This window comes from Tamandua tetradactyla, chromosome 1 (assembly GCF_023851605.1).
Source record: "Tamandua tetradactyla isolate mTamTet1 chromosome 1, mTamTet1.pri, whole genome shotgun sequence".
Classification (NCBI taxonomy): domain Eukaryota; kingdom Metazoa; phylum Chordata; class Mammalia; order Pilosa; family Myrmecophagidae; genus Tamandua; species Tamandua tetradactyla.
In genome coordinates this window covers 126,278,094-126,301,383 of record NC_135327.1, presented here as the reverse complement: position 1 = coordinate 126,301,383, position 23,290 = coordinate 126,278,094, and the positions used below count along the sequence as shown (strand labels likewise).

Below are 23,290 nucleotides of genomic sequence, written 5' to 3'. Positions count from 1 at the left end.
CCTCCTTGAGTTCAGTGCATCCCTTTATAGCACTCCCAGGCCCATGCATGCGCACGGGCCCCCAATGACGTTATTCAGCTGTGGGAACTGCATGTTACAGCAGTCCTAGAACCAGATGTAGGCATAGCCCTCAGCCTCACTTCCCAGCTCAAGGAAAGTGCTTATCTACGCAGCAGGGTCACATCTGACCCCAGTCCACGAAGGCAAAACGCCGACCTGCTGCCACAGCTCTACTCATGTGCAGAGGGCCCCATGCCTTAGACCAGTGCATACCAAGATTACATCCCTCAGACTGGTTCCCCCACACAGCTACTGGCTGCTGGGCACCCACATTCACAAGCACCAATGTAACATCCCCAACCTGCACCTATACCTGCCCTGAAACAAATCATGTTACTGAGTGTTCCACCCCATGCCCTGCTCCCTGCTGTACAACCATCCCGCAAACACAAGGCCTTAGACTACTGAAGGAAATTAACTCCCAAAGTAAATCAGTCAAGATATCTACATGAGATGAAGACAGGAGAAGATCACTAAGCATATCCAATGCAGACAGAGATAGCCCTGCCTAATTACCAAATTAAAACACCTGAGAAGACACAGACATTGGAACAACTAATCAAAGATGTTCATACAACTCTACTTAATAAAATAAGTGAGATAGCAAATGACATAAAGGAAATCAAGAAGACAGTAGAGGAGCACAAAGAGGAATTTGAAAGAATAAATAGAAAAACAGCAGAAATCACAGAGATTAAAGACTCTGTTGACCAAATAAAAATATACTAGAGACACACAACACCATATTTGAAGAGACAGAAGAAAGAGTAAGCAATACAGAGGACAGGATAACTGACTTCAAAGATTCAAAACAGCAAGTAGCAAAAAAAAAAAAAAAGGAAAAAATTCAATGGGAATTTGGTGAAATGATAGACAAATCAAAACGCGTAAATATAAGAATCGTCAATGTCCCAGAAGGAGAAGAGAGGAATAAAGGGCTGAAAAGGGTAGTGGAGGATATAATGGGGGAAAACTTGCCAAACCTCATAAAGGACATGAATATACAAGTCAAAGAAACCCAAAGAACTCCAAACAGAATAAATCCAAATAGGCCTTCCCCAAGGCACATACTAATCAGTCTGTCAAATGTTGAAGAGAAGCAGAAAATCCTGAAAGCAGCAAGAGAAAAACAATATACTACATATAAGGGAAGTCAAATAAGATTGAGTTCAGACTACTCAACTAGCACCCTGGAGGTGAGAAAGCAGTGGTATGATATATTCAAGATCCTGAAGGAGAAAGACTTCCAGCCAAGAATTCTGTACCCAGTCAAATTATCCTTAAAAATTGAGGGATAAATTAAAGCTTTCAGAGACAAAGAAATCCTGAAAGAATTTATCAACAAGAGACTGGCCCTACAAGAAACAATAAAAGGAGTTCTGCCAGCTGGAAAAAAAAAAGATAGGAAAGGGAGGTCTGGAGGAGGGCACAGAATTGAAGAGTACCACTAAGGGTAATTTAAATACAAAGAGTAACAGGGAAAAGAATATATAGACCTGACAAATAAAATAAAAAAGATAAGATGGTGGAATCAAGAAATGCCTTTTTTCAGTAATTACTTTGAAAGTTAACAGACTAACGGATCAATTAAAAGAAACAGATTGGCAGAATGGATTAAGAAACATAATCAAGCTATATGCTGCTGTCATAGTCAGGTTCATGTGTCAACTTGGCCAAGTTGTGGTACCTGTTTGTCTGGTTGGGCAAGTGCTGGCCTGTCTGTTGCAATGATGACATTTCATAGAATTAGATCATGATCACGTCAGCTGCATCCACAGCTGATTCCATTTGTAATCAGCCAAAGGGGAGTGTCTTCTGCAATGAGTGATGCTTAATCTAATCACGGAAAGCCTTTTAAGGAGGATTCAGAAGAGACAGGCTCTATTCCTATTTCGGCTGGCAAGCCTCTCCTGTGGAGTTCATCCAGGCCCTGCATCAGAGTCGTCAGCTTCACAGGCTGCCTTGTGGATTTTGGACTCTGTGTTCCCACTGTCATATGAGACAGTTTTTTTAATTTTATATTTATGAGTGTTCCCTGTTGATTCTGTTTCTCTAGAGAAACTTAACTAATACATCTTGGTACCAGGAGTGGTTCTTAAGAAAAAAAATCTTAAAAATGGATTTTTATGGTTTTCTAATCTAACTGGACTCAAAGGCACTAAGGACTCTGGTTCCTCTAATCAGAATGACACTCCCAATCCATGGAGTGAGTTGGCAAAAGAGATAGTCAAAATATCACCATTCGATTCTCCTAATGCTTCACTTGTATGAAGCCAGACTCTGGGGGATAATGTTTTTTACACCTTTACAGAGTTTTTTGGAAATAAGAGGTATAGAGATGTTGGCTGGTTATTGTTAGATACAGTAGATACATTAAGGAGTGAAAGGGATGGGCTTAAGGCTTCAAACGAGAAGCTAAGCGCCGTCTGACAGAGGTAGACATTTCTATGAGTATACTGAAGGAAAATCTTATTTCCTGTAGCCATAGACTTGAGATCTCTGAAAATGAGACTCAGAATCTTATTATTAGAGTAGCAACTTTGCAACATAAATTAAAATCTTAGTGTTGCACGGTGTCTGCCGTTAAAGTGAGGGCATTGATTGGAAAGGAATGGGACCCTGAAAAATGGGATGGTGACATATGGATTGATAATGATGTCGGGGCTGAGGTTGAAACCCTAGGTCATGCTGAGTCTTCTCTAGATAACCCTGTAATAATATGCCCTGAGGACATAACTGCCCCACCTCCAGCCTGCCATAAGGAGTTGGCCACCCAACCTCCTCCTAAAGGATTAGCCCTAGAGTGATTAACCCTGTTTCACTGAATGAGACTGCAAATGAAGGCCCTGAAGCAAATGGCTTGGAAAATATTTCTCATTCTTTTCATGACCCACCCCCACTACCCCTCATTTCTTCCAGACCTATATCTAGCCTAAAGTCCCAACAGGCCCCTAAAGGTGAGGTACAAAGTATCACACATGATGAGGTACGTTATACTCCAAAAGAACTCTGTGAGTTTTCCAATTTATATAGACAGAAATCATGGAAATATGTGTGGCAATGGATTTTAAGGGTGTGGGATAATGGTGGGAGGAATATAAGGCTGGATCAGGCTGAATTTATTGATATAGGCCCACTAAGCAGAGATTCTGCATTCAATGTTATGGCTCAAGTGGTTAGAAAAGGTATTAACAGTTTGTTTGGATGGTTGGTTGAAACATGGATGAAAAGGTGGCCAACATTACCTGAGGTTGAAATGCCAGAACTTCCCTGGTATAATGTAGACAAGGGGATCCAGAGGCTTAGAGAGATTGGAATGTTAGAGTGGGTTTATCATGCAAAGCCTGCTCTTACACCCCAGGAATGTCCAGAGGATGCACCTTTTACCAGAACAGTGAGAAATAAATTTGTGAGACTAGCACCATCATCCCTGAAGAGCTCTGTGGTTGTACTTCTCTGTAGGTCAGTTATTACTGTAGGAACTGCTGTCACTGAGCTGGAATCCTTAAACACAATGGGGATGATGGGATCCCATGTTGGCGGAAGCCAGGTGGCAGCACTTAATCGCCAAAGACAGAGTAGACGTGGCTATTATAATAGACAGCAAACTCAAAGCAGGCGCCAAAATTATATGACTCGCAGAGACTTGTGGCATTGGCTAGTAAATCATGGGGTACCTAGAAATACAATAGAAGGTCAGTCTACTAAATTCTTGTTCAAGCTGTATAAACAAAAGAGTTCTAGGTCAAGTGAACAGAAGTCTAACCTGAATTACAAAAACACAGAGTCATGGCCTCTTAATCAATTTCCAGACTTGAGACAGTTTACAGACCCTGAGCCCCTTGAATGAAGGGGAGGCCAGGTCCCTTTGGGGGACAACCCTTTTACACTGCCACAAATTTATACCATTAATCTTCCTCCAAGCCTTCCCCAAGGAGACCAACGGTCTTTTACCAGGGTAACTGTGCATTGAGGAAAAGGAAATGATCAGATATTTCAGGGATTATTAGACACTGGTTCCAAAGTGACATTAATTCCAGGGGTCCCAAAACATCACTCTGGACCACCAGTCAGAGTGGGGACTTATGGAGGCCAGATGATCAATGGAGTTTTAGCTCAGGTCCATCTCACAGTGGGTCCAGTGGGCCCCCGGACCCATTCTGTAGTTATTTCCCCAGTTCCAGAATGTACAATTGGTATACATGGCATGGTATAGACGTACTGAGCAACTGGCAGAATCCCCACATTGGCCCTCTAATTCATGTAGTGAGGACTATTGTGGTAGGAAAGGCCAAGTAAACCACTAGAACTGCCCTTACCGAGAAAAATCGTAAATCAGAAGCAATTCCGGATTCCTGGAGGGATTGCAGAGATTACTGCCACTCTTAAGGACTTGAAGGATGCAGGGGTGGTGACTCCCACCACATCCCCATTCAACTCTCCTATTTGGCCTGTGCAGAAAACAGATGGGTCTTGGAGGATGACAGTGGATTATCGTAAGCTCAATCAGGTGGTTACTCCAATTGCAGCTGCTGTTCCAGATGTGGTATCATTGCTTGAAAAAATCAGTACATCCCCTGGTACCTGGTATGCAGCTATTGATCTGGCAAATGCTTTTTTCTCAATAGATATTAGTAAGGACCACCGGAAATAGTTGCTTTCAACTGGCAAGGTCAGCAATATACTTTCATTGTCCTACCTCAGGGGTATATCAGCTCTCCACCCTATGTCATAATCTTGTCCACAGGGACCTTGATCGTTTCTCCCTCCCACAAGATATCACACTGGTTATCACAGTGCGGGAGCCGGTCCGGTCCGGTGCTCCCGCTTGGGGTCTGTCTCTCAGCGAATGGGGGGACTCGGGCAGTCGCGATCTGCTTTCGGTCCCGGGGGCTCGAAGGTGTGTGAGGGCGCGCGACGCTCAAGGAAGAGTCGCGGGAACGAGTGGCGTTACACATCGAACGTTTATTACAGGAAGTGCAGAGGTTTATATAGCGGGGTGGCGGAAATAGGGAGGGGGAGTTGGGGAAGGCTGTGATTGGCGAATGGAATGGGTGTTGTAATGAAGGTTGAGCCTATCAGAGAGCGAGAAGAGAGTGGTGTGATGTGAGGTCAGAAGTCGCTAGGTGGGGGCTAGCGCTAGGTGGGGGCTAGGGGAGCTGCGTGATTGGTGAAGAGGCCAGGGGTGGCAGCGACGGATTGGGTGAGGTGAAAGCAGAAGGCTCAATGGAATGGCTTGAATATGTTGCTAGGCAGAGAGCTAGAGGAACGGGGTCGAAATTACATCCGGCATCACAGTATGTTGATGATATCATGTTGATTGGACCTAGTAAGCAAGAAGTAGCAACTACTCAAGACTTACTGGTAAGGCATTTGTGTGTCAGAGGATGGGAGATAAATCCAACAAAAATACAGGAGCCATCCACCTCAGTGAAATTTCTAGGTGTCCAGTGGTGTGAGGAATGTCCAGATATCCCTTCTAAGGTGAACGATATGTTGCTGCCTCTGGCCCCTCCTATGACCAAAAAAGAGGCACAACACCTAGTTAGTCTCTTTGGGTTTTGGCGACAGCATGTTCCTCATTTGGGTGTGCTACTCCAGCCCATTTATCGAATGACCAGAAAAGCTGCTAATTTTGAGTGGAGACCTGAACAAGAGGAGGCTCTGCAACAGATCCACACTGCTATACAAGCTGCTCTGCCACTTGGACCATATGATCCAGCAGATCCAATGGTGCCGGAAGTGTCCGTGGCAAAAAGAGATACTGTCTGGAGCCTTTGGCAGGCCCCTATAGGAGAATCACAATGCAGACCCTTAGAATTTTGGAGCAAAGCCTTACCATCTGCTGCAGAAAACTACTCTCCTTTTGAGAAACAGCTTTTGGCCTGCTACTGGGCCTTAGTAGAGACTGAATGCTTAACCATGGGCCACCAAGTTACCATGAAACCTGAGTTGCCAGTCATGAGCTGGGTATTGTCTGACCCACTAAGCCATAAAGTTGGGCATGCGCAGCAGCACTCTATTGTAAAATGGAAATGGTATATATGACATAGAGCCAGAGCAGGTCCTGAAGGCACAAGTAAGTTACATGAAGAAGTGGCCCACATGCCCATGGTCTCCACTCCTGCCACACTACCTTCTTTTTCCCAGACCAGAGCTATGGACTCTTGGGGAGTTACTTATAGTGAATTGACTGAGGAAGAGAAAACTCGGGCCTGGTTTACAGATGGTTCAGCACGATATATAGGTACCACCCAAAAGTGGACAGCTGCAGCACTACAACCCCTTTCTGGGGTGTCATTGAAGAACAGTGGTGAGGGGAAATCCTCCCAGTGGGCAGAACTTTGAGCAGTGCACCTGGTTGTTCATTTTGCTTGGAAGGAAAACTGACCAGAGGTGCATTTGTATACTGATACATGGGCTGTTGCTAATGGTTTAGCTGGATGGTCAAGGACATGAAAAGACCATAATTGGAAAATTGGTGACAAAGAGGTCTAGGGAAGAAGTATGTGGATAGACCTTTCTGAGTGGGCTAAAAACATGAACATATTTGTGTCCCATGTGAATGTGCACCAGAGGGTGACTTCAGCAGAGGAAGGTTTTAATAATCAAGTGGATAAGATGACCCGTTCTATGGATACCAGTCAGCCTCTTTCCCAGCAACTCCTGTCATTGGCCAGTGGGCTCATGAACAAAGTGGTTATGGTGGTAGGAATGGAGGTTATGCATGGACTCAGCAACATGGACTTCCACTCACCAAGGGTGACTTGGCTACAGCCACTGCTGACTGCCCAGTCTGCCAGCAGCAGAGACCCACACTCAGCCCCCGATATGGCACCGTTTCCCAAGTTGACCAGCCAGCTACATGGTGGCAGGTTGATTACATTGGACCACTCCCTTCATGGAAGGGGCAGTGATTTGTTCTGACTGGAATAGATGCATACTCTGGATATGGGTTTGCTTTCCCTGCACACAATGCTTCTGCCAAAACTACCATCCATGGACTTACAGAATGCCTTATCCATCGTCATGGTATTCCACATAGCATTGCTTCTGATCAAGGAACACATTTCACAGCAAATGAAGTGCGGGAATGGGCACATGCTCATGGAATTCTCTAGTCTTACCATGTTCCCCATCATCCAGAAGCAGCTGGATTAATAGAACGGTGGATGGCCTTTTGAAAACTCAATTATGGTGCCAACTAGGTGGTAATAACTTGAAAGGCTGGGATAATGTTCTCTAGGAAACTGTATATGCTGTGAATCAGTGTCCGCAGTATGGTGCTGTTTCTCCCATAGCCAGGATCCATGGATCCAGGAACCAAGGGGTGGAAAGGGGAGTGGTACAACTCACTATTACCCCTAGTGATCCACTAGGAAAATTTTTGTTTCCTGTCCCTGCAACCCTGAGCTCTGCTGGTCTACAGGTTTTAGTTCCAAAACAGGGAGTGCTTCCACCAGGAGAAACAACAATGATTCCACTGAACTGGAAATTAAGACTGCCACCTGGTCACATTGGGCTACTTATGCCACTGGATCAACAAGCCAAGAAAGAGATTACATTATTGTCTGGGGTGACTGAAACTGACTATCAGGGGGAAGTACGATTGCAACTACATAATGGAGGTAAAGAAGAGTTTTCTTGGAATATAGGAGATCTCCTAGAGCATCTTTTAGAACTACTATGCCCTGCAATTAAAATCAATGGAAAACTGCAGCAACCCAATCCAGACAGGACTACCAATGGGTCTGAAACTTCAGGAATGAAGGTTTGGGTCACTTCACCAGGCAAAGAACCATGGTCAGCTGGAGTGCTTGCTGAGGGTAAAGGGAACATGGAATGGGTAGTGGAAGAAGGTAGTGATAAATATGAACTTCGACCATGTGACCAATTACAGAAACGAGGACTATAATGCTGTTTTGTTCATGTTGCACTATTTAAGTTTTAAGATGTCAAGTTTAAGAATGACTGTTGCCCAAGGATTTGTGCCCTATTCTGGAGAGATTTAACGTGTTTCCAGTTATATGCAGGACAGTTGAGTATTGTTATGTAAAAGAAAAAATGTGTGTTTTATTGTTTTTATTTCGAAATTGGGTATGGTTTAAAGTGATATATATAGCTGCCAAGTTGACAAGGGGTAGACTGTCATGGTCAGATTCATATGTCAACTTGGCCAAGTTGTAATACCTGTTTGTCTGGTTGGGCAAATGCTGACCTCTCTGTTGCAATGAGGATATTTCATAGAATTAGATCATGATCACGTCAGCTGCATCCATAGCTGATTTCATTTGTAATCAGCCAAAGCGGAGTGTCTTCTGCAATGAGTGATTCTTAATCTAATCATGGGAAGCCTTTTAAGGAGGATTCAGAAGAGACAGGCTCTATTCCTGTTTCGGCTGGTGAGCCTGTCCTCTGGAGTTCATCCAGACCCTCCATCAGAGTCGTCGGCTTCACAACCTGCCCTGCGGATTTTGGACTCTGCATTCCTGTGGTCACGTGAGACACTTTTATAAATTTTGTATTTGCAAGTGTTCTCTGTTGATTCTGTTTCTCTAGAGAACCCTAACTAATACAGCTGCTTACAAGAGACTCATCTTAGATACAAGGATACAAATCGATCAAAAGTGAAAGGATGGAAAAAGATCTTTCACGGAAGTTGTAACCAAAAGAAAGCAGGAGTGGCTATACTAATATCGTACAAAATAGACTTTAAATGTAAAGACATCATAAGACACAAAGAAGGACACTATATACTAATTAAAGGGTCAATTCACTAAGAAGATATAACATTCATAAATGTTTATGCTGCCAATCAAGGAGCTCCAAAGTACATGAGGCAGACAGTGGCAAAACTGAAAAGAGCGATACGTTTCAACAATAATAGTAGAAGACTTCAATACACCACTGTCCTCTATAGATAGAACAACCAGAGAGAAGATCAACAAGGAAATAGAGAAGTTAAGTAACTTGATGAATTAATTAGACCTAACAAACATATATAGGTCATTGCACCCCAAAGCATAAGGTTATAAATTATCTAAAATTGAGAATGTTGATGGACTGTGGACTTTGGCCCCTCTACATGATGTCCAATGAATGCAGGTGGCTGAAGGATGCACTGATGGAGAAGTAGAATGGCGAACAATGATTATACTTTTGAATGAAGGCTGTGCAGCTACAAAAAGGAGCAATGGCATGAGGCATGCAACAATGTGAATGAATGTGTGGAACATTTGCTGAGACAAAATAAGCCAGAAACAAAAAAATAACAATGGTATGGTCACCTTTAGAAAATGCTTATAAGAAAATAGGGTACTAGATTGTAAACTTTTAGAGCAGACATATTAAGTCCAGAGTATGATTATTATTTCTGGATTCTGAGAGGTGGTTTTATCTATATAACCTGATATTAAGAGATAAGAACGAAGCCAAACAGGTTGGGGTTAAAGTAATTCAGAACATAGGGGTAAGGAAGATAGTGTCTATATTTTAGAACCACACATACTCTTTGAGACCAATGGAAGAAAGGTTTGTTTGATCTGGAACTGAAATTTTTGGTAGTGCATAATCTAATTCAACCTATATTTATAGCTCATTTGAACAAGTGAAACACAGAGAGCACAGAATGAGAAAGAGATCCTTTAATCCTGTATAGGTTATTGTAATACCTGGAAACATCCTAGAGTATATTAACCAGATAATCAAAAAGTATTGCCAAGTCCCCTGAAGGAGGGGAGAAAGACTATAGAACTATTAAACCTTACCGTCAGGGAATCTCCTGATACTGTGTCAAACTTTAGGGACACCCATGACCTTGATTATGAGACTTACTCTTGTGAAGCTTATGTAGGTAGTATAGAACCTTAGACTACCTATAGGCATACCTAAGAGTTACTTCTGGAGGACCTCTGTTGTTGCTCAGATGTGGCCTCACTCTCTCTAAGCCCAACTCTGCAAGTGAAATCATTGCCCTCCCCACTATGTGGGACATGACATCCAGGGGTGAAAGTCTCCCTAGTGACGTGGAAGAGAACTCCTAGGGATGAATGTAGACCTGGCACTGTGGGATCGACAATTACATCCTAACCAAATGGGAGAAAAGAAGCATAATTAATAAAGTATCAGTGGCAGAGAGAGTTCAAATAGTCGTGAGGCTACTCTGGAGGTTACTCTCATGCAGTCTTCAGGTAGACCTTGCTACCTATCATAACCTGCCAACCTCCAGCCAATCCTAAAGAACACCTCGGGCAATTTATAAGATTCCACAACAGTTCCAGGCACTAGAGTAACTTTTGAGAAACCTACAACCTCCAGATGGGTGTCTGGTCCAGATAAGTCCTGAAACCTAGGACAGCCTCTCCAGAACATCAGATAGTTCCATCTCCCTACCCCATATTAGTGACAGACCCTTCCAATGTCAAAAATTTAGAATTGCCATAGCCCAAAGAACCCCAACGAGAGGTATGGAAAGATCAAAGGTGATGGTGGAATTATACATAGAAGATAGGACTTAACAAATGAATATGAATGCTGATTCATTAAATTAATGTCTCTTTTAGTCTCCAATATTTTAGAGCAGCTAGAAATAAAAACCTAAAATTGTGAATTTGTAAGCCATGTCAAAGTCTGAATTATGTTCTGTAACTAATTGTGGTGCTGTGCTTTGAAATTTATAGTTTTTTTTGTATATATGTTATTGTCCACAAAAAAAAGGAAAAACAAGTTTATTGTGATGATTAAAAAAGTATTTAAGCCCTCTAGCCTCCTATATTCTGGAGCAGCTAGAAGGAAAAATATGAGAGGATCATATCGTAGCCTGTGACAAACTCTGGGATCTATCCTGTAACCACTTGTTGAAGAGTACTTTGAAACCTACTGCTTTTTTATTTCTTTGCTTTGTATATATGTTATACTACACCATAAAAAAAGGTTAAAAAAAGAAAAGAAAAGAAAAAGGCAACTTAAAAATGGTAAGATCTTGGGTATGCGGGTGGTTCAGTGGTAGAATGTTCACCTTCCATGCAGGAAACCCAGGTTCAATTTCCAGACCAGCACCCCAAAAAATAAAAATAAATAGTAATATCTCATGGCATCCTTGCTTGCCCCATCCCCATTCCCTTGCTGGCTGAGATCAGAGCCAACCTGCATTCCCAGTATGATCCTGGTTCTGGAGGGAGCAAAGTAACCTTTATGCACATTCTAGGATGCATGTGAATCTGTGCCAGTCTGTCTGGTGGCAGCCTAAAGGACTGATCACAGGTTTACCATCCTAGCACATGCCCTGGTTTATGGAGATAGCTCACAGACCTCTCCTACAGAACACTATAGGAGAACAGTGAAATCATATGCTGCCTAGGACTGAGTGACAGCTGTGGAACATAAATGTAGCACCTGGGACCAGCAGGGAACAGTTTCCTAGGGAAATAAGGATATTCGTATCCATGTAAACAAGGAAATTCATAGAGCCATACGTGCATGCTGAGAACAAGACAGATGCACAGAAAAGACCAGGATGGCCCTATGGTTTTTGCCTCAAGCTGTTGTCTAAACTCATTATTAGGACATCTAAGCTTAGGAGAGCACTCACACAGTATTCTTCTTCATCACAATGTTGGGAGGAGTAAATAAGTGTGTGTGTGGGTATGTACATAGTTGTATACACTTGCCTACGTACATTGGCTACATTAATGTTTGACTTATTATTGCTACATACATGTTTATGGTGAATATTATTAGATTGTGTTTTAATAAATAGATTGAACCAATCAATTACAAATATTCTTTAATGTAGTCTTTATATCAACTCTAGTCCTTGATATTTGTCTCTTTCATCTGATAGTGAAGTACAAGAATAAAAGACTTACTTGACTGAGAATTGTGCATAATATGATTTTGCTAAAATATTAATTCAGTGTACTCTGGTAATAATTGCCAGCAATGGTTAAATATTATTGAGGGCTTACTATGTTCCAGGCAGTCTCATATAACGTCTCAGAATAACCTTCTAAAGTAGGTAATATTATCTCTTTTATAATAGAGGACACTGATAATGTGTTGCAATGCAAACACAAGGTTATATGTTTTCTTTGCTATATTTTATTAGCAATATAAAGTCTAACAGTTCATCAACAAAATATATTTCACACAGAAACCAATACTTTTGGGAGGCCATTGCTCTGGATGAAATTTGTATGTGTAAACATTAGTTTGCTAAAAACTAGTTGTAGGAAACAAAGGAAATGTATATGATAAGAGTTTTCCTTAAATAATAAATGTTTTTATAGATGCTGATTTTCAAAATATAAAATCACACCTGACTTTAATTTTCATATGTGACTGCCATATTGTTTAATATCAATGAGATTATAACTAGTATGAATCTTTTCAAACTGTACGAAGTATATAAATTGTAAAGAATCTTTAATTACAGTAGTTGGTAGCATGGCAAATTGTGTAGTACACTGTTCACCTTGCTCCACTTGACATGAACATCTTCCTTTTGCAAATCCCTCTTCAACTCTAATCAAAACACATTTTTGTTCATGATATTTGTTTATGATTACTTCAGAATTATATTGGATCATTCTCTTTTTATCCTTCTGAATTTCTAATGGGTGAAAATATACTCACTAAATTAGGAGATTGCCCAAATCTTGCTTAATTAGGCCCTGAATTTTATAAAGCAATTATTTAGAAAAAACTTATTGAAACCACAGGTGTTTTTTAAAGGCAGTAATTCTTAATATTTCTTGCAACTGTTTTTCCTTTTCTGTTTCCTTGCTAAAGTTGAACCAAAAAAAATTCTGTAATCTGATACTTGGAATAATGGTTGAATTTTGTGATAATCCTAAAACTACTGCTCATGTCAATGCTTGGCGAGGGAGGAAGGACCAGACAGCTGCTAGTCTCTTAATTAAACTGTGGAGAAAAGAAGAAAAAGAACTAGGAGTAAAACGTGATAAAAATGGAAAGATCATTGGTGAGTGTATTTAAAATTGTCAGTAAAGCAATTAGATGCATATTTTTTAAGAAAAGAGAGATCCTTAAAATATATTAGGAAAGTTTGAGCACTATTACCCTGTTCTCTAAGTTCTAAAGAACTTTTAAAGTTCTTTTCACAAGAGTTTGAAGGACTTGCTATTATAAATTTTGAATGATTGGGAGAAAACTAAGTAAATTAGCTGGTCCAGATTTTAATAGAATATTTTTCAAGAAATGGTGTTGGATTATATTCTTTAATTCAAAAAAAGTTAACAGTACTTTCTGTAAAAGTTCCTTTGGGTTACTTGTTTTTACAAATAGATTGAGTAATATTTCGTTTACCAATAAAATTTGGGGATGTAAATAGAGTGTTTGGAAACCATTTTTATATAGTATTTTATACATTCCTGTTGATACTGATTTGTACAGTTATTTTTTACTATGAAAAAGAAACTACCTTCTAGATAAGAACTCAAATATTATAAATTTGAAATACTAGATTCTAAAATAACGAGGTTTACAGTATCAGAATTGGTGGTCCATTTATAAATTCTGCAATGCTACATTATATTTTCTAAATCTTTAAAAATTCTTATGTAAGAAAAATTGCTTATTTTTAAATTAAAATACTCCCCTATACTTCTGTTGAGTTCTGCCTTAAATCTATTTTTACTATTTCTGAGATTTGACTGTAGCATCATAAAATAGTTTTTATATTTATAGCAAAATATATAGCAAACGAAAGCAAAGGAGATGTTCTAGTTTGCTAGCTGCCAGAATGCAACACACCAGAGATAGATTGGCTTTTAATAAAAGGGGATTTATTTTATTAGTTCTTCAGAGGGAAGTCAGCTAACCTTCAACTGAGGCTCTTACCTATGTGGTAAGGCACAGGGTGATCTCTGCTGGCCTTCTCTCCAGGCCTCTGGGTTCCAACAACCCCGGGGTGATTCCTTTCTGCATCTCCAAAGGCCTGGGCTGAGCTACATTGAGTCTCTCATTTAAGCACGAGCCAATTAAATCAAACATCATTCACTGCAGCAGGCACACCTCATAGCCAACTGCAGATGTAATGAGCAACAGATGAGGTTCACGTACCATTGGCTCCTGTCCACAGCAACTGAACTAGGTGCCTTCACCAGGCCAAGTTGACAACTGAATCTAACTACCACATGTCCATGCCTTGTCAACTTGGCAACTACACACATCACCTTAAGCAATATTAAGGTGCAAAAAATTCTCTTCTGGCTGTGGACCTGTGAATCTCAAAACAAGTTGTCTGGTGCCAATATATAAAGGAAAACATTCACAAGATACAGGTTTTCATTTCCATAGAGAGAAATTGGAAGGAACAAACAGTTCTGAAAACCTGCAGGGCAAAGACCACTGGATTTCAAAGTCTCAAAGTCATTTATCCTTCAACTTTAGAAAGTGACAGTCCCACCCTTTCCAAGGGCCTATGCCTTGGCCTGCCTCTTTCCAAATCAACCTCAGGGAACATTGAGGAGACCACCTTTTTCTCGACTCCCCTCTCTCCAGGCATCAGGGCCACCCCTGGGCTCTCTGCCATTACCGGGGCACACGCTCAACCCCTCCATGTGGTGGCAGCCAGTTCTCTCCCCATTCCCCCAAGGAGCATGCTGTACCTTCTCCAAGGCCTGAAGCTGCACAACTCTTCCACTGCAGTGAGGTGGGAAACTCATCCTCACCCTTCAGGGTAAATGCACCCTCTCCATGTATATGGGTAGGTCCACTGTCCTGGCCGAGGTTTCTTGGCTTCAGACTCGAGCTTCCATGGTTCTCACTCTACAAACTCCATTTTATCCCATTTGTGTCTCCCTTTGTTCAGATTGGCAGTGGTTCCATTTACACCAACAGTCTCTTCAAGCACTCCAGGATTTCTCCATCATTCTTTTCACAGTTTCTCTAAAATCTTCCCCTTAGCCATCAGAAAAAAACGTTCCAACATATCTGGTATTTGCAAACTGCAGTAGCACCTCACTCTCCGGTACCAAATCTGTTCTAGTTTGCTAGCTGCCAGAATGCAACATACCAGAGATGGATTGGCTTTTAATAAAGGGGGATTTATTTCATTAGTTCTTCAGAGGAAAGGCAGCTAAGCTTCAACGGAGGTTCTTTCCTACATGGTAAGGCACAGGGTGCTCTCTGCTGGCCTTCTCTCCACGACTCTGGGTTCCAACAACTTTCCCTGGGGTGATTTCTTTCTGCATCTCCAAAGGCCTGGGCTGAATTGCAAGTGCTACAATAAGGTATGCTGAGCTGCTTGGGCTGTGCTACACTGAGTCTCTCATTTAAGCACCAGCCAATTAAATCAAACATCATTCACTGCAGCAGGCACTACTTCTGGCTGACTGCAGATGTAATGAGCAACAGATGAGGTTCACGTACCATTGGCTCATGTCCACAGCAACAGAACTAGGTGCCTTTACCTGGCCAAGTTAACAACTGAATCTAACTACCACAAGAGGTTACACAACTGTTAAACTGATGTTATTCAATTTCTTGATTTCAAAATTAGAAATTGATTTTTGGCAATTTTTTATTTTAAAAATTAAGTGATTTTTTAAAATTTCATATTTCACATAAATAGTAAAAATTAAAACCTTCACTTTTGCCACAGAATTAGGAAGAAATAACTGATGGATGTGGTTTCAAAAGAGCAACCATGTACAAGGGAAATTTTACTCTGTTATAATAATTTCTATAAATCTATGTTGTCTAGACTAAGATCTCAAGTATTTACTATGGTTTACTCTGGTTTTAACTGTTGTTTTGTGTTTTCCTGATAACCAATGATTAGATACAAAGAAACCTCTATTAACTAGTTTTCAAGAAGAGCAAAAACTCATGCCGCTGCCTGCCAACTGCCCAACTATTGCGGTTATGGATGTTGCTGAGAATATCAGAGCAAAAATATATGCTGTGTTGGGAAAACTAGGTAAGAAACTACTCATCAAATCCGAGAGAACTCTGTTTTCCTGATATGCCAGTTGATTTTGCTTTTAAGTCCACTTTTCAAACATGATGAACCAAAGTCCCTTTATACAGGTAAATGCTTGTTCCTTTGTTATCCAAGTGCCCAGGCTGTACCCCTAACCAAATAAATCAGAATCCCTGTGTGTGGGGTCCAGGCATCATTGTTTTTTAACGCTCCCTAGACAATTCCAGTGTGTAGCCAGGATTAAGAACAATTAGCTTACGTGATTAGACTTGAAGACTAGAATTCTACATCAGTTTTTTTAAGTCCTTTCTTCCTGAATATGATAAGTGTCCTCAAATACGCTTCAGTTTCTGAAAGCACAATTTCATGTTCTGACCACAGCACAGGAAAAATGATTCCTCTTCTAGTGACTGTTTGAGAATGACCTGGCGAAGTAAGTCAGGCACTCAAAGAAATTATTTCTTCATCAATCAAAATGAAATTAAAAGTGACTGCATTTATTTTTATGATGGATATATGCTTCTTGGAATCAATTTCTCCATTAAAGTAATTCCTTCTTTATAAACTTTGTTTAGATTTTGAAAATTTACCTGGCCTAACTGCTGAAGATTTTGTCACACTCTGTGTCATACATAGATATCTTGATTTTAAAGTGAGTACCTTAATAATCTTGCTATTGGAAACAAAAGATCTGTTTGCAGTTGTGAGCCATAATCTAAATTCGGTGTAGTTTTTGTTTTCTGTGTTGCATCTAATACTGGTCAGGGAACACTATTAATTGGCCTGGTACTTTCCATGTTATTTACATAGAGTTATTCAAAAGCTCAACAGAATTTTTAAATATAATTTCTTCTCTTTAGAGACTATTTGGAACTAGAATTATATTATTACTTATTAAAATAAATTTTTAAAATTTATTAAAGTATTATTTCATCATTACTTTATATCACTCCAATAATAATTTTAAAATATTAGGTAGTTTACCTTGCTGGTTATATTTTTGTAGGTAAATAATTTTTTTTTTACATGGGCAGGCGCCAGTAATCGAGCCTGGGTCTCTGGCATGGCAGGTGAGAACTCGGCCATTGAGCTACCATGGCCTACCCAGTAAATAATTGCTTTTGAAGTTTCAGAGGCTTTTTTTTAAGTGAAAAACAAACATTAGTACTGTATATTTATTATAAATGAATAAACCTCTTTTCAGATGAAAACAAAGTTGAATTTTATCTCTATCCTGGATGTATACATTTTCTCTAATTTTAAATATTCTCAAGCACCTTAATTTCAAGATAGCCCCCAATATGAGATAGAGTTATCAGCATGATAAATTGCCTTTTGCCTTAGCTAGGAGGTGAGGAGCAAATCCCTACTTTTCACAGTGGCTGAGTTCTAGAATCCCAGGAATGTCCATATTCATTCTCGAGCAAGCTCAACTTGATCTAGCTTTGATACAGGACTCCAAAGAGGAAGGGCAGTAGGAGTTCAAGAATAAGAGACTAGATCTGCAGTTTCTGTGGCTCTGAAAACAGAAACTGTAAACCAAAGAGCAGTGATGATGGCAGTGAATTAGCCAGAGGTAGTAGAAACTTATCCATGGATTCTGATCATTGAAAAGAAAAAAAAAAAGATAAATTACCTGAATGCTCATATGTATCTGGTAACCCAAATCATTCTCAATGCACTTAACTTATTCGCAAGAAGTCAGTTAGAAAATGCTGGGTTTACTAAGTGTTAGCTTTAGAGTGAACACCCAAATGAAGGATTACCTAATAGTGTATCATTTGATTTTGGTTAATTATAAACTCAAACCTTGTTGTAATAGATTGGAGAAATATGGAACGAAATATATGAAGAAATAAAATTAGAAAAGTTAAGACCAATCACTGCAGATTCAAAAAATTTGGAAGCTATTATAACAGCATCAGAAAATATTGGAAAGATGGTTGCTTCTCTGCAAAGTGAGATGATTGAAAGCCAAGCACGCCAAGATGTGCAAAACGAACAAAAAGCATATGCAAAAGTAAGCCACAGATACCGTTGGGTCACAAAATATTCATTTCAACAGTATTAACTAAAGCTGTCATAATATTTGCCTTACATGTGAATACTTCAGCACTTGAGAATAATTTTGTGGTTTTCTCTTAAAGTTATTTTCCATGTCTCTGTACAACTTTTAAAGAATCCATGGAGTTAAGAGCTTGAGATTCAATTACTCTATTCAGTGCTATTTTATGGCATTTAAATATGATTTCTGTATGCTTCATATTTTAAAAGGTAAAAAGTTCTGTTGCTTTGTTAGTGATATAAAATGGCAGAATTTCTGCCCTGTTGACTAGCTATTGTTGATTTATCATCATGGCTCTGGCTGCACTTACTTTTCAGAAATTGTTTACTTAAATATTCTTGGGTTCATAATTTATATTTAGTAGTGTATTATACACCAACCAATGTATGTGATCTCTGATTATATATTTAACAGTCTATTAAGAACCATAGTCTTTGCCACTGTTTTGTAGAGGTTACCTCCCTAGAATGCAATGCCACAACAAACTCAAAACTCTCACAAAATTGTTTACCTTGCTGCACTCATAAATTTGAAGAGTTTTGCCAGTATAATCTTGCCTAAACTACTATAGTAGTCAGCTGGAATCTCTTTTTATTTTCTCCTGTAAATTTCAAGTTAAGCCATTTATGTAGTCTGTTCTGGATTATAATCTGTTTTCACTAATGGTAATTTTATAAAACAACCAGTCTTGTTGAGAATAATTGCTATTATAAAAATAACAGCAGTTTACATTTCAAGGAAATCAATTCAAACTTTAGCTGAATAATGAGTGAAAGATTTTTCTTTACATGGCAATATTTTTGCTTGTTAAATTGAGTTCTATGAATACTCTAGTGCTTTTGCTCATTGGCCTTAAAATTTACTTTGACAAAAGCTAGATGCTTCCTTCAAAATAAGAACTTTCAGGTCCTTCGTTACCCTTTCATAGAATCTGGAGCTCTTAATTATCTTTCTCATTTCAGATACAAGCCACAAACAAGCAAAAAGAATTGGCTAATAAATCATGGCAAAATTTTTTGGCTAGAACATCAAATGCTAAAACCTTAAAGGTAAGATTTCTACTGTATTATGGTATCCACAAAAAATAACCAACTCTGTCCAGAAAACCCAGACAGACTTTTGCAGGAATGAATATTCATTCACATTTCTCCAATGACATTTCTGTAGAATACCAAGACTATTAAATCCTCATATACAGTTTAGGATGGTGATTGAAACTATGCATCTTCACACTTACCAAAGATAGTACTCTGAGTTTTACTGGCTTTGGCAGTGGAAAGCAAGGAATGAAAGTCCCTGAGCTGCATAAAAGAAATGATAGCCAGGGAATGAACAGGAAAAATGTGCTCGTTTTCCATTAAGAACATACTTCTTCATTAATTTCTTTTCTGTAAGAAGCAAAGTGAGGGACCGAAAAAAACAACTTTCTTGTATTAGCCTCATCCCCAAGGTTTTTTCCCCTTTGTGGTCACCAAAAGAACATTATATTATATTACATATTAAAAAGGAACTTGAGATAAACACCCCATTGAAAAACTGTGCTAAGATGTTACAAATTTAAGCTAGAAACGAATCTAAAAAGCATATAATACTAATTAAATTCACTTGAAATATGTGAGAAGCACCATGAATTTTCAAAATCTCATCACTTTTTTCTTTCAAAGTAAATTAATTAGGTAAAAGCAATCAAAGCAATACTTTGGAGAGACTTTTACCTAATATTACAATTTTTCCTCTTGACATGAATTTGTCAAATGTTAGTCCATGAAAATAGCAAAATCACATTAAGATAGCAAAACTAAAGTTACGAACACTCATTCATGTGTCCCCCTTTTCACTAAAAGTTCTTTCCCACCTGTGCTGGTTTGAAAGGATGTATGTCCCCTAGAAAAGCCATGTTTTAATCAAAATCCCATTTCATAAAGGTAGAATAATCCCTATTCAATACTGTATGTTTGAAACTGTAATCAGATCATCTCTCTAGAAGATGTGATTTAGTCAAGAGTAGTTGTTAAACTGGATTAGGTGACGACATGTCTCCACCCATTTGGGTGGGTCTTGATTGGTTTACTGGAGTCCTATAAAAGAGGAAACATTTTGGAGAGTGGGAGATTCAGAGAGAGCAGAACAGAACAACATAGCCACAAGAAGCAGAGTCCACCAGCCAGCGACCTTTGGAGATAAAGAAGGAAAATGCCTCCCGGGGAGCTTCATGAAACAGGAAGCCAGGAGAGAAGCTAGCAGATGATGCCAGGTTTGCCATGTGCCCTTCCAGATGAGAGAGGAACCCTGACTGTGTTCACCATGTGCCCTTCCACTTGAGAGAGAAACCCTGAACTTCATTGGCCTTCTTGAACCAAGGTATCTTTCCCTGGATGCCTTTGATTGGACATTTTTATAGACTTGCTTTGATTGGGACATTATCTCCACCTTAGAACTACAAACTAGCAACCTATTAAATTCCCCTTTTTAAAAGCCATTCCATTTCTGGTATATTGCATTCCAGCAGCTAGCAAACTAGAACACCACCTTTACAAAATATCCTCATAACTGCCCAAGTTCAGAAAGAATAATTAATGAAAATCAGCCCCTTCCCTGCAGATCATTTGTTTCCTCACATTTTCGCCTGTTTCTAGTGCTTCAAATATTGAGCTTGAATATAATTGCAACAAATTACATGATTTATATTATTCTTAATGTTTGAAAGACTTAAGTGTTCCAAACTAATATTTAATTTTTATAAGATACTTTGAAATGTGCATCACCTGATGGAAATTTATTACCTTTGCTTAATTGAATCTAATTTCTTAGGTGTTCAGCCTACTCTTTGGTTATATATGACTGGTACCCTGGAAATCTCATTAACACTTTTAGGTGACTGTTGTCTTCTTCAGTACACAAAGGATCTAACTTGCTAATAACTTGTCTTCTTAGCCTAAACAAGCCAGTGCATATTCCAAAGCTACCTAATAAACAGCTTTTTTTTGTTTCCTAGCTGCTAAAGCAAAATGGGTTGGCTTAACAACAGGAATTTATTGGCTCATGGTTTTAGAAACTAACAGTCTTGCCTCCTCCTGTGTTCAGGATTTTCTTGCTGGCTGACAATCTTTGAGGTTCCTTGGCTTTTCTGTCACATGGAACGCACATAGTAGCATCTTCTTCTTTCTCCTCAGAGTTCCATTGACTTGGCTTCTAGCTGCTCCCCTTAGTTTCTCTCTCCTTCTGATTTTCACTCTGCTCATATAGGACACCAGTAATCCAGACTAAAGCCCAAGCTGATTCCGCTAGGCCACACCTTAACTGAACTACCATCTTAAAGTGACCTTATTTAGCATGGGTCTGCACCCACCAGCATGTGGACCAAGACCAAGAATATATCCACCTGGGTACACAGCTAAACCTACTACACAGCCAAAGCATGAACAGACACAATTAAATATACTTTGTATAGTTCATTATGAGTAAGTACAATAGAAACTTGTACTTAATAGACTTGTATTAACTTAATAGAAATTAATCTCATTTTCTTCCTAATTTAAAAATCTTCAGAAGGCAAAAAGGCTTCAGGAAAAGGCTATAGAATCCTCTAGATATAATGAGCGACCACAGAATGCAATATTTCATCGGACAGATATTAAAGGCCTTAATACAACGGTAAGATTTTTTCCTCTTGTAACTTTTCTTTTTCTTTTTTTTTTCTTTTTTGTATGCTGTATGGCAGGGTCACATTACATTATTTTTCCATGATAGTATCCCATTATTGCAGCACCATAATTTTTCTTAATAGATATTATATTTAGTCCCTAAAGAATGTTATTTCTATGGGGTTTTCATCTCATACATTTTCTTTTGGCTGTTCAAATTTCACATAGTTTAGGCATATTAATCGCCAAGATATGTCCTTCCTCAGTCAATGCTGATCAAAACCAGACACAGCATTTTAGGATTCACAAGAAACTGCTACAAGCACTATCCAAATATGCCTCTACATCTCTTTGGCAGCAACCATGTGGTGCCTCCTTTGCCTGGGAAATAGCTTCTTGCCATACCTCAGCATTCCTGGGCATAATTTGCCCCGGCAGGGCTGACAAGCAGCAGAATTAGAATTCACACCCACTTTTCCTGGCTCCAACACATGAATCTTTCCATTATTCCATGCTCCCTGGTAGTTACTTATATGCATTTTGGGTCTTTTACAAATTAAGCTAAAAGATGAATAGGTTTTTCTCTTAATGAAAAATTTTGAAATGGACTTTAGATGTTTATTTTTTTCTTTTTTTAGGTTCCCATTGGTCGAGTAGTAACAGTGGAAAGCACTCCTGCTCGAATAATAGGAGGACCTCTTGCTGACACAGATATTGCTTTAAAGAAACTGCCTATTCGAGGAGGAGCCTTACAGAGAATGAAAACATTTAAAACCATAGATGAGCCAAAGAAGATTAATCCTGCATAAAATATTCTAGAGACATTTTGAAATAAATTCTACTTATAATTTTCTAGTTAAATATATCTTTATATACAAATGTAAATGAAATATTTTAGTATAAAATATTAACAAAACAGTAAAATACTATCTATAAAAAAGTAAAAGTAAGCTCATATAATTTATTTTTATTGAAAGTATCAACATGTAGCATCAGAAAAATTGTCATCAATTTCTTTGGAAAGATGAATTCTCTCAATTAAAAATGCAAAGCAATGTTATATCAGTTAGGACTCTTGGTTGCAAGTGACAGAAAAAACAGTGCCCTAATACTGTCCCCTACCCCACAACTCCCTAACCCAGGTCAACTGCATCCAAAGCATGTGGTTCAGGGAGTTATAGGGACAGAATTAGGGCACTGTTTTAAAAAATACAAGTGAATATTGGACAGGAAAAAAAGTCTGCAGTCATGTTGGCCAAGTAAGATAAGTTATTGATAAAAAAGCAAATGTTAGTCATGAGCTAAACAGTAAAAATACAGGTGGTTTTACTCTTAATATATAAATAAATATGTAAAACTAATGCTGTTTTCTCTTCTCTAACAGTGAAGGGAATCGGGGAGGGGGTGGGGGTGTGGTATGTGTTTTCTCCCAATTGGTGGCAGATATATCTTGCCAAAAAGCGGGAGGTGATGCCTTAACTCTGGATGTAGAACAAAGTGTTTGTCCCTGAATGTAATTTTGATTTCCGTAGTCTTAGCCCCACCCCTCTCACTCCTCTCCTGCAGCCAAAAGTT

At 39.1% G+C, this 23,290-nt stretch overlaps 1 protein-coding gene across 5 annotated transcripts in view; it reads left to right on the top strand.

The window, feature by feature from the left end:
* Positions 1–23,034, top strand: part of CFAP69 (cilia and flagella associated protein 69) — a 70,770-nt gene extending 47,736 nt beyond the window's left edge. For 4 of the 5 annotated variants that reach the window (XM_077128107.1, XM_077130064.1, XM_077129285.1 and 1 more), the window contains 8 exons: positions 12,850–13,042; positions 15,866–16,003; positions 16,582–16,658; positions 17,041–17,076; positions 17,829–18,026; positions 19,034–19,120; positions 21,621–21,725; positions 22,354–23,034. In XM_077128107.1, the coding sequence (XP_076984222.1) occupies positions 12,850–13,042; positions 15,866–16,003; positions 16,582–16,658; positions 17,041–17,076; positions 17,829–18,026; positions 19,034–19,120; positions 21,621–21,725; positions 22,354–22,524 (1,005 nt within the window). In that variant the 3' untranslated portion in view covers positions 22,525–23,034. The remainder of the gene's footprint in view (positions 1–12,849; positions 13,043–15,865; positions 16,004–16,581; positions 16,659–17,040; positions 17,077–17,828; positions 18,027–19,033; positions 19,121–21,620; positions 21,726–22,353) is intronic. The other variant, XM_077128621.1, reaches the window with a different exon arrangement.
* The last annotated feature ends 256 nt before the right edge of the window (positions 23,035–23,290 follow it).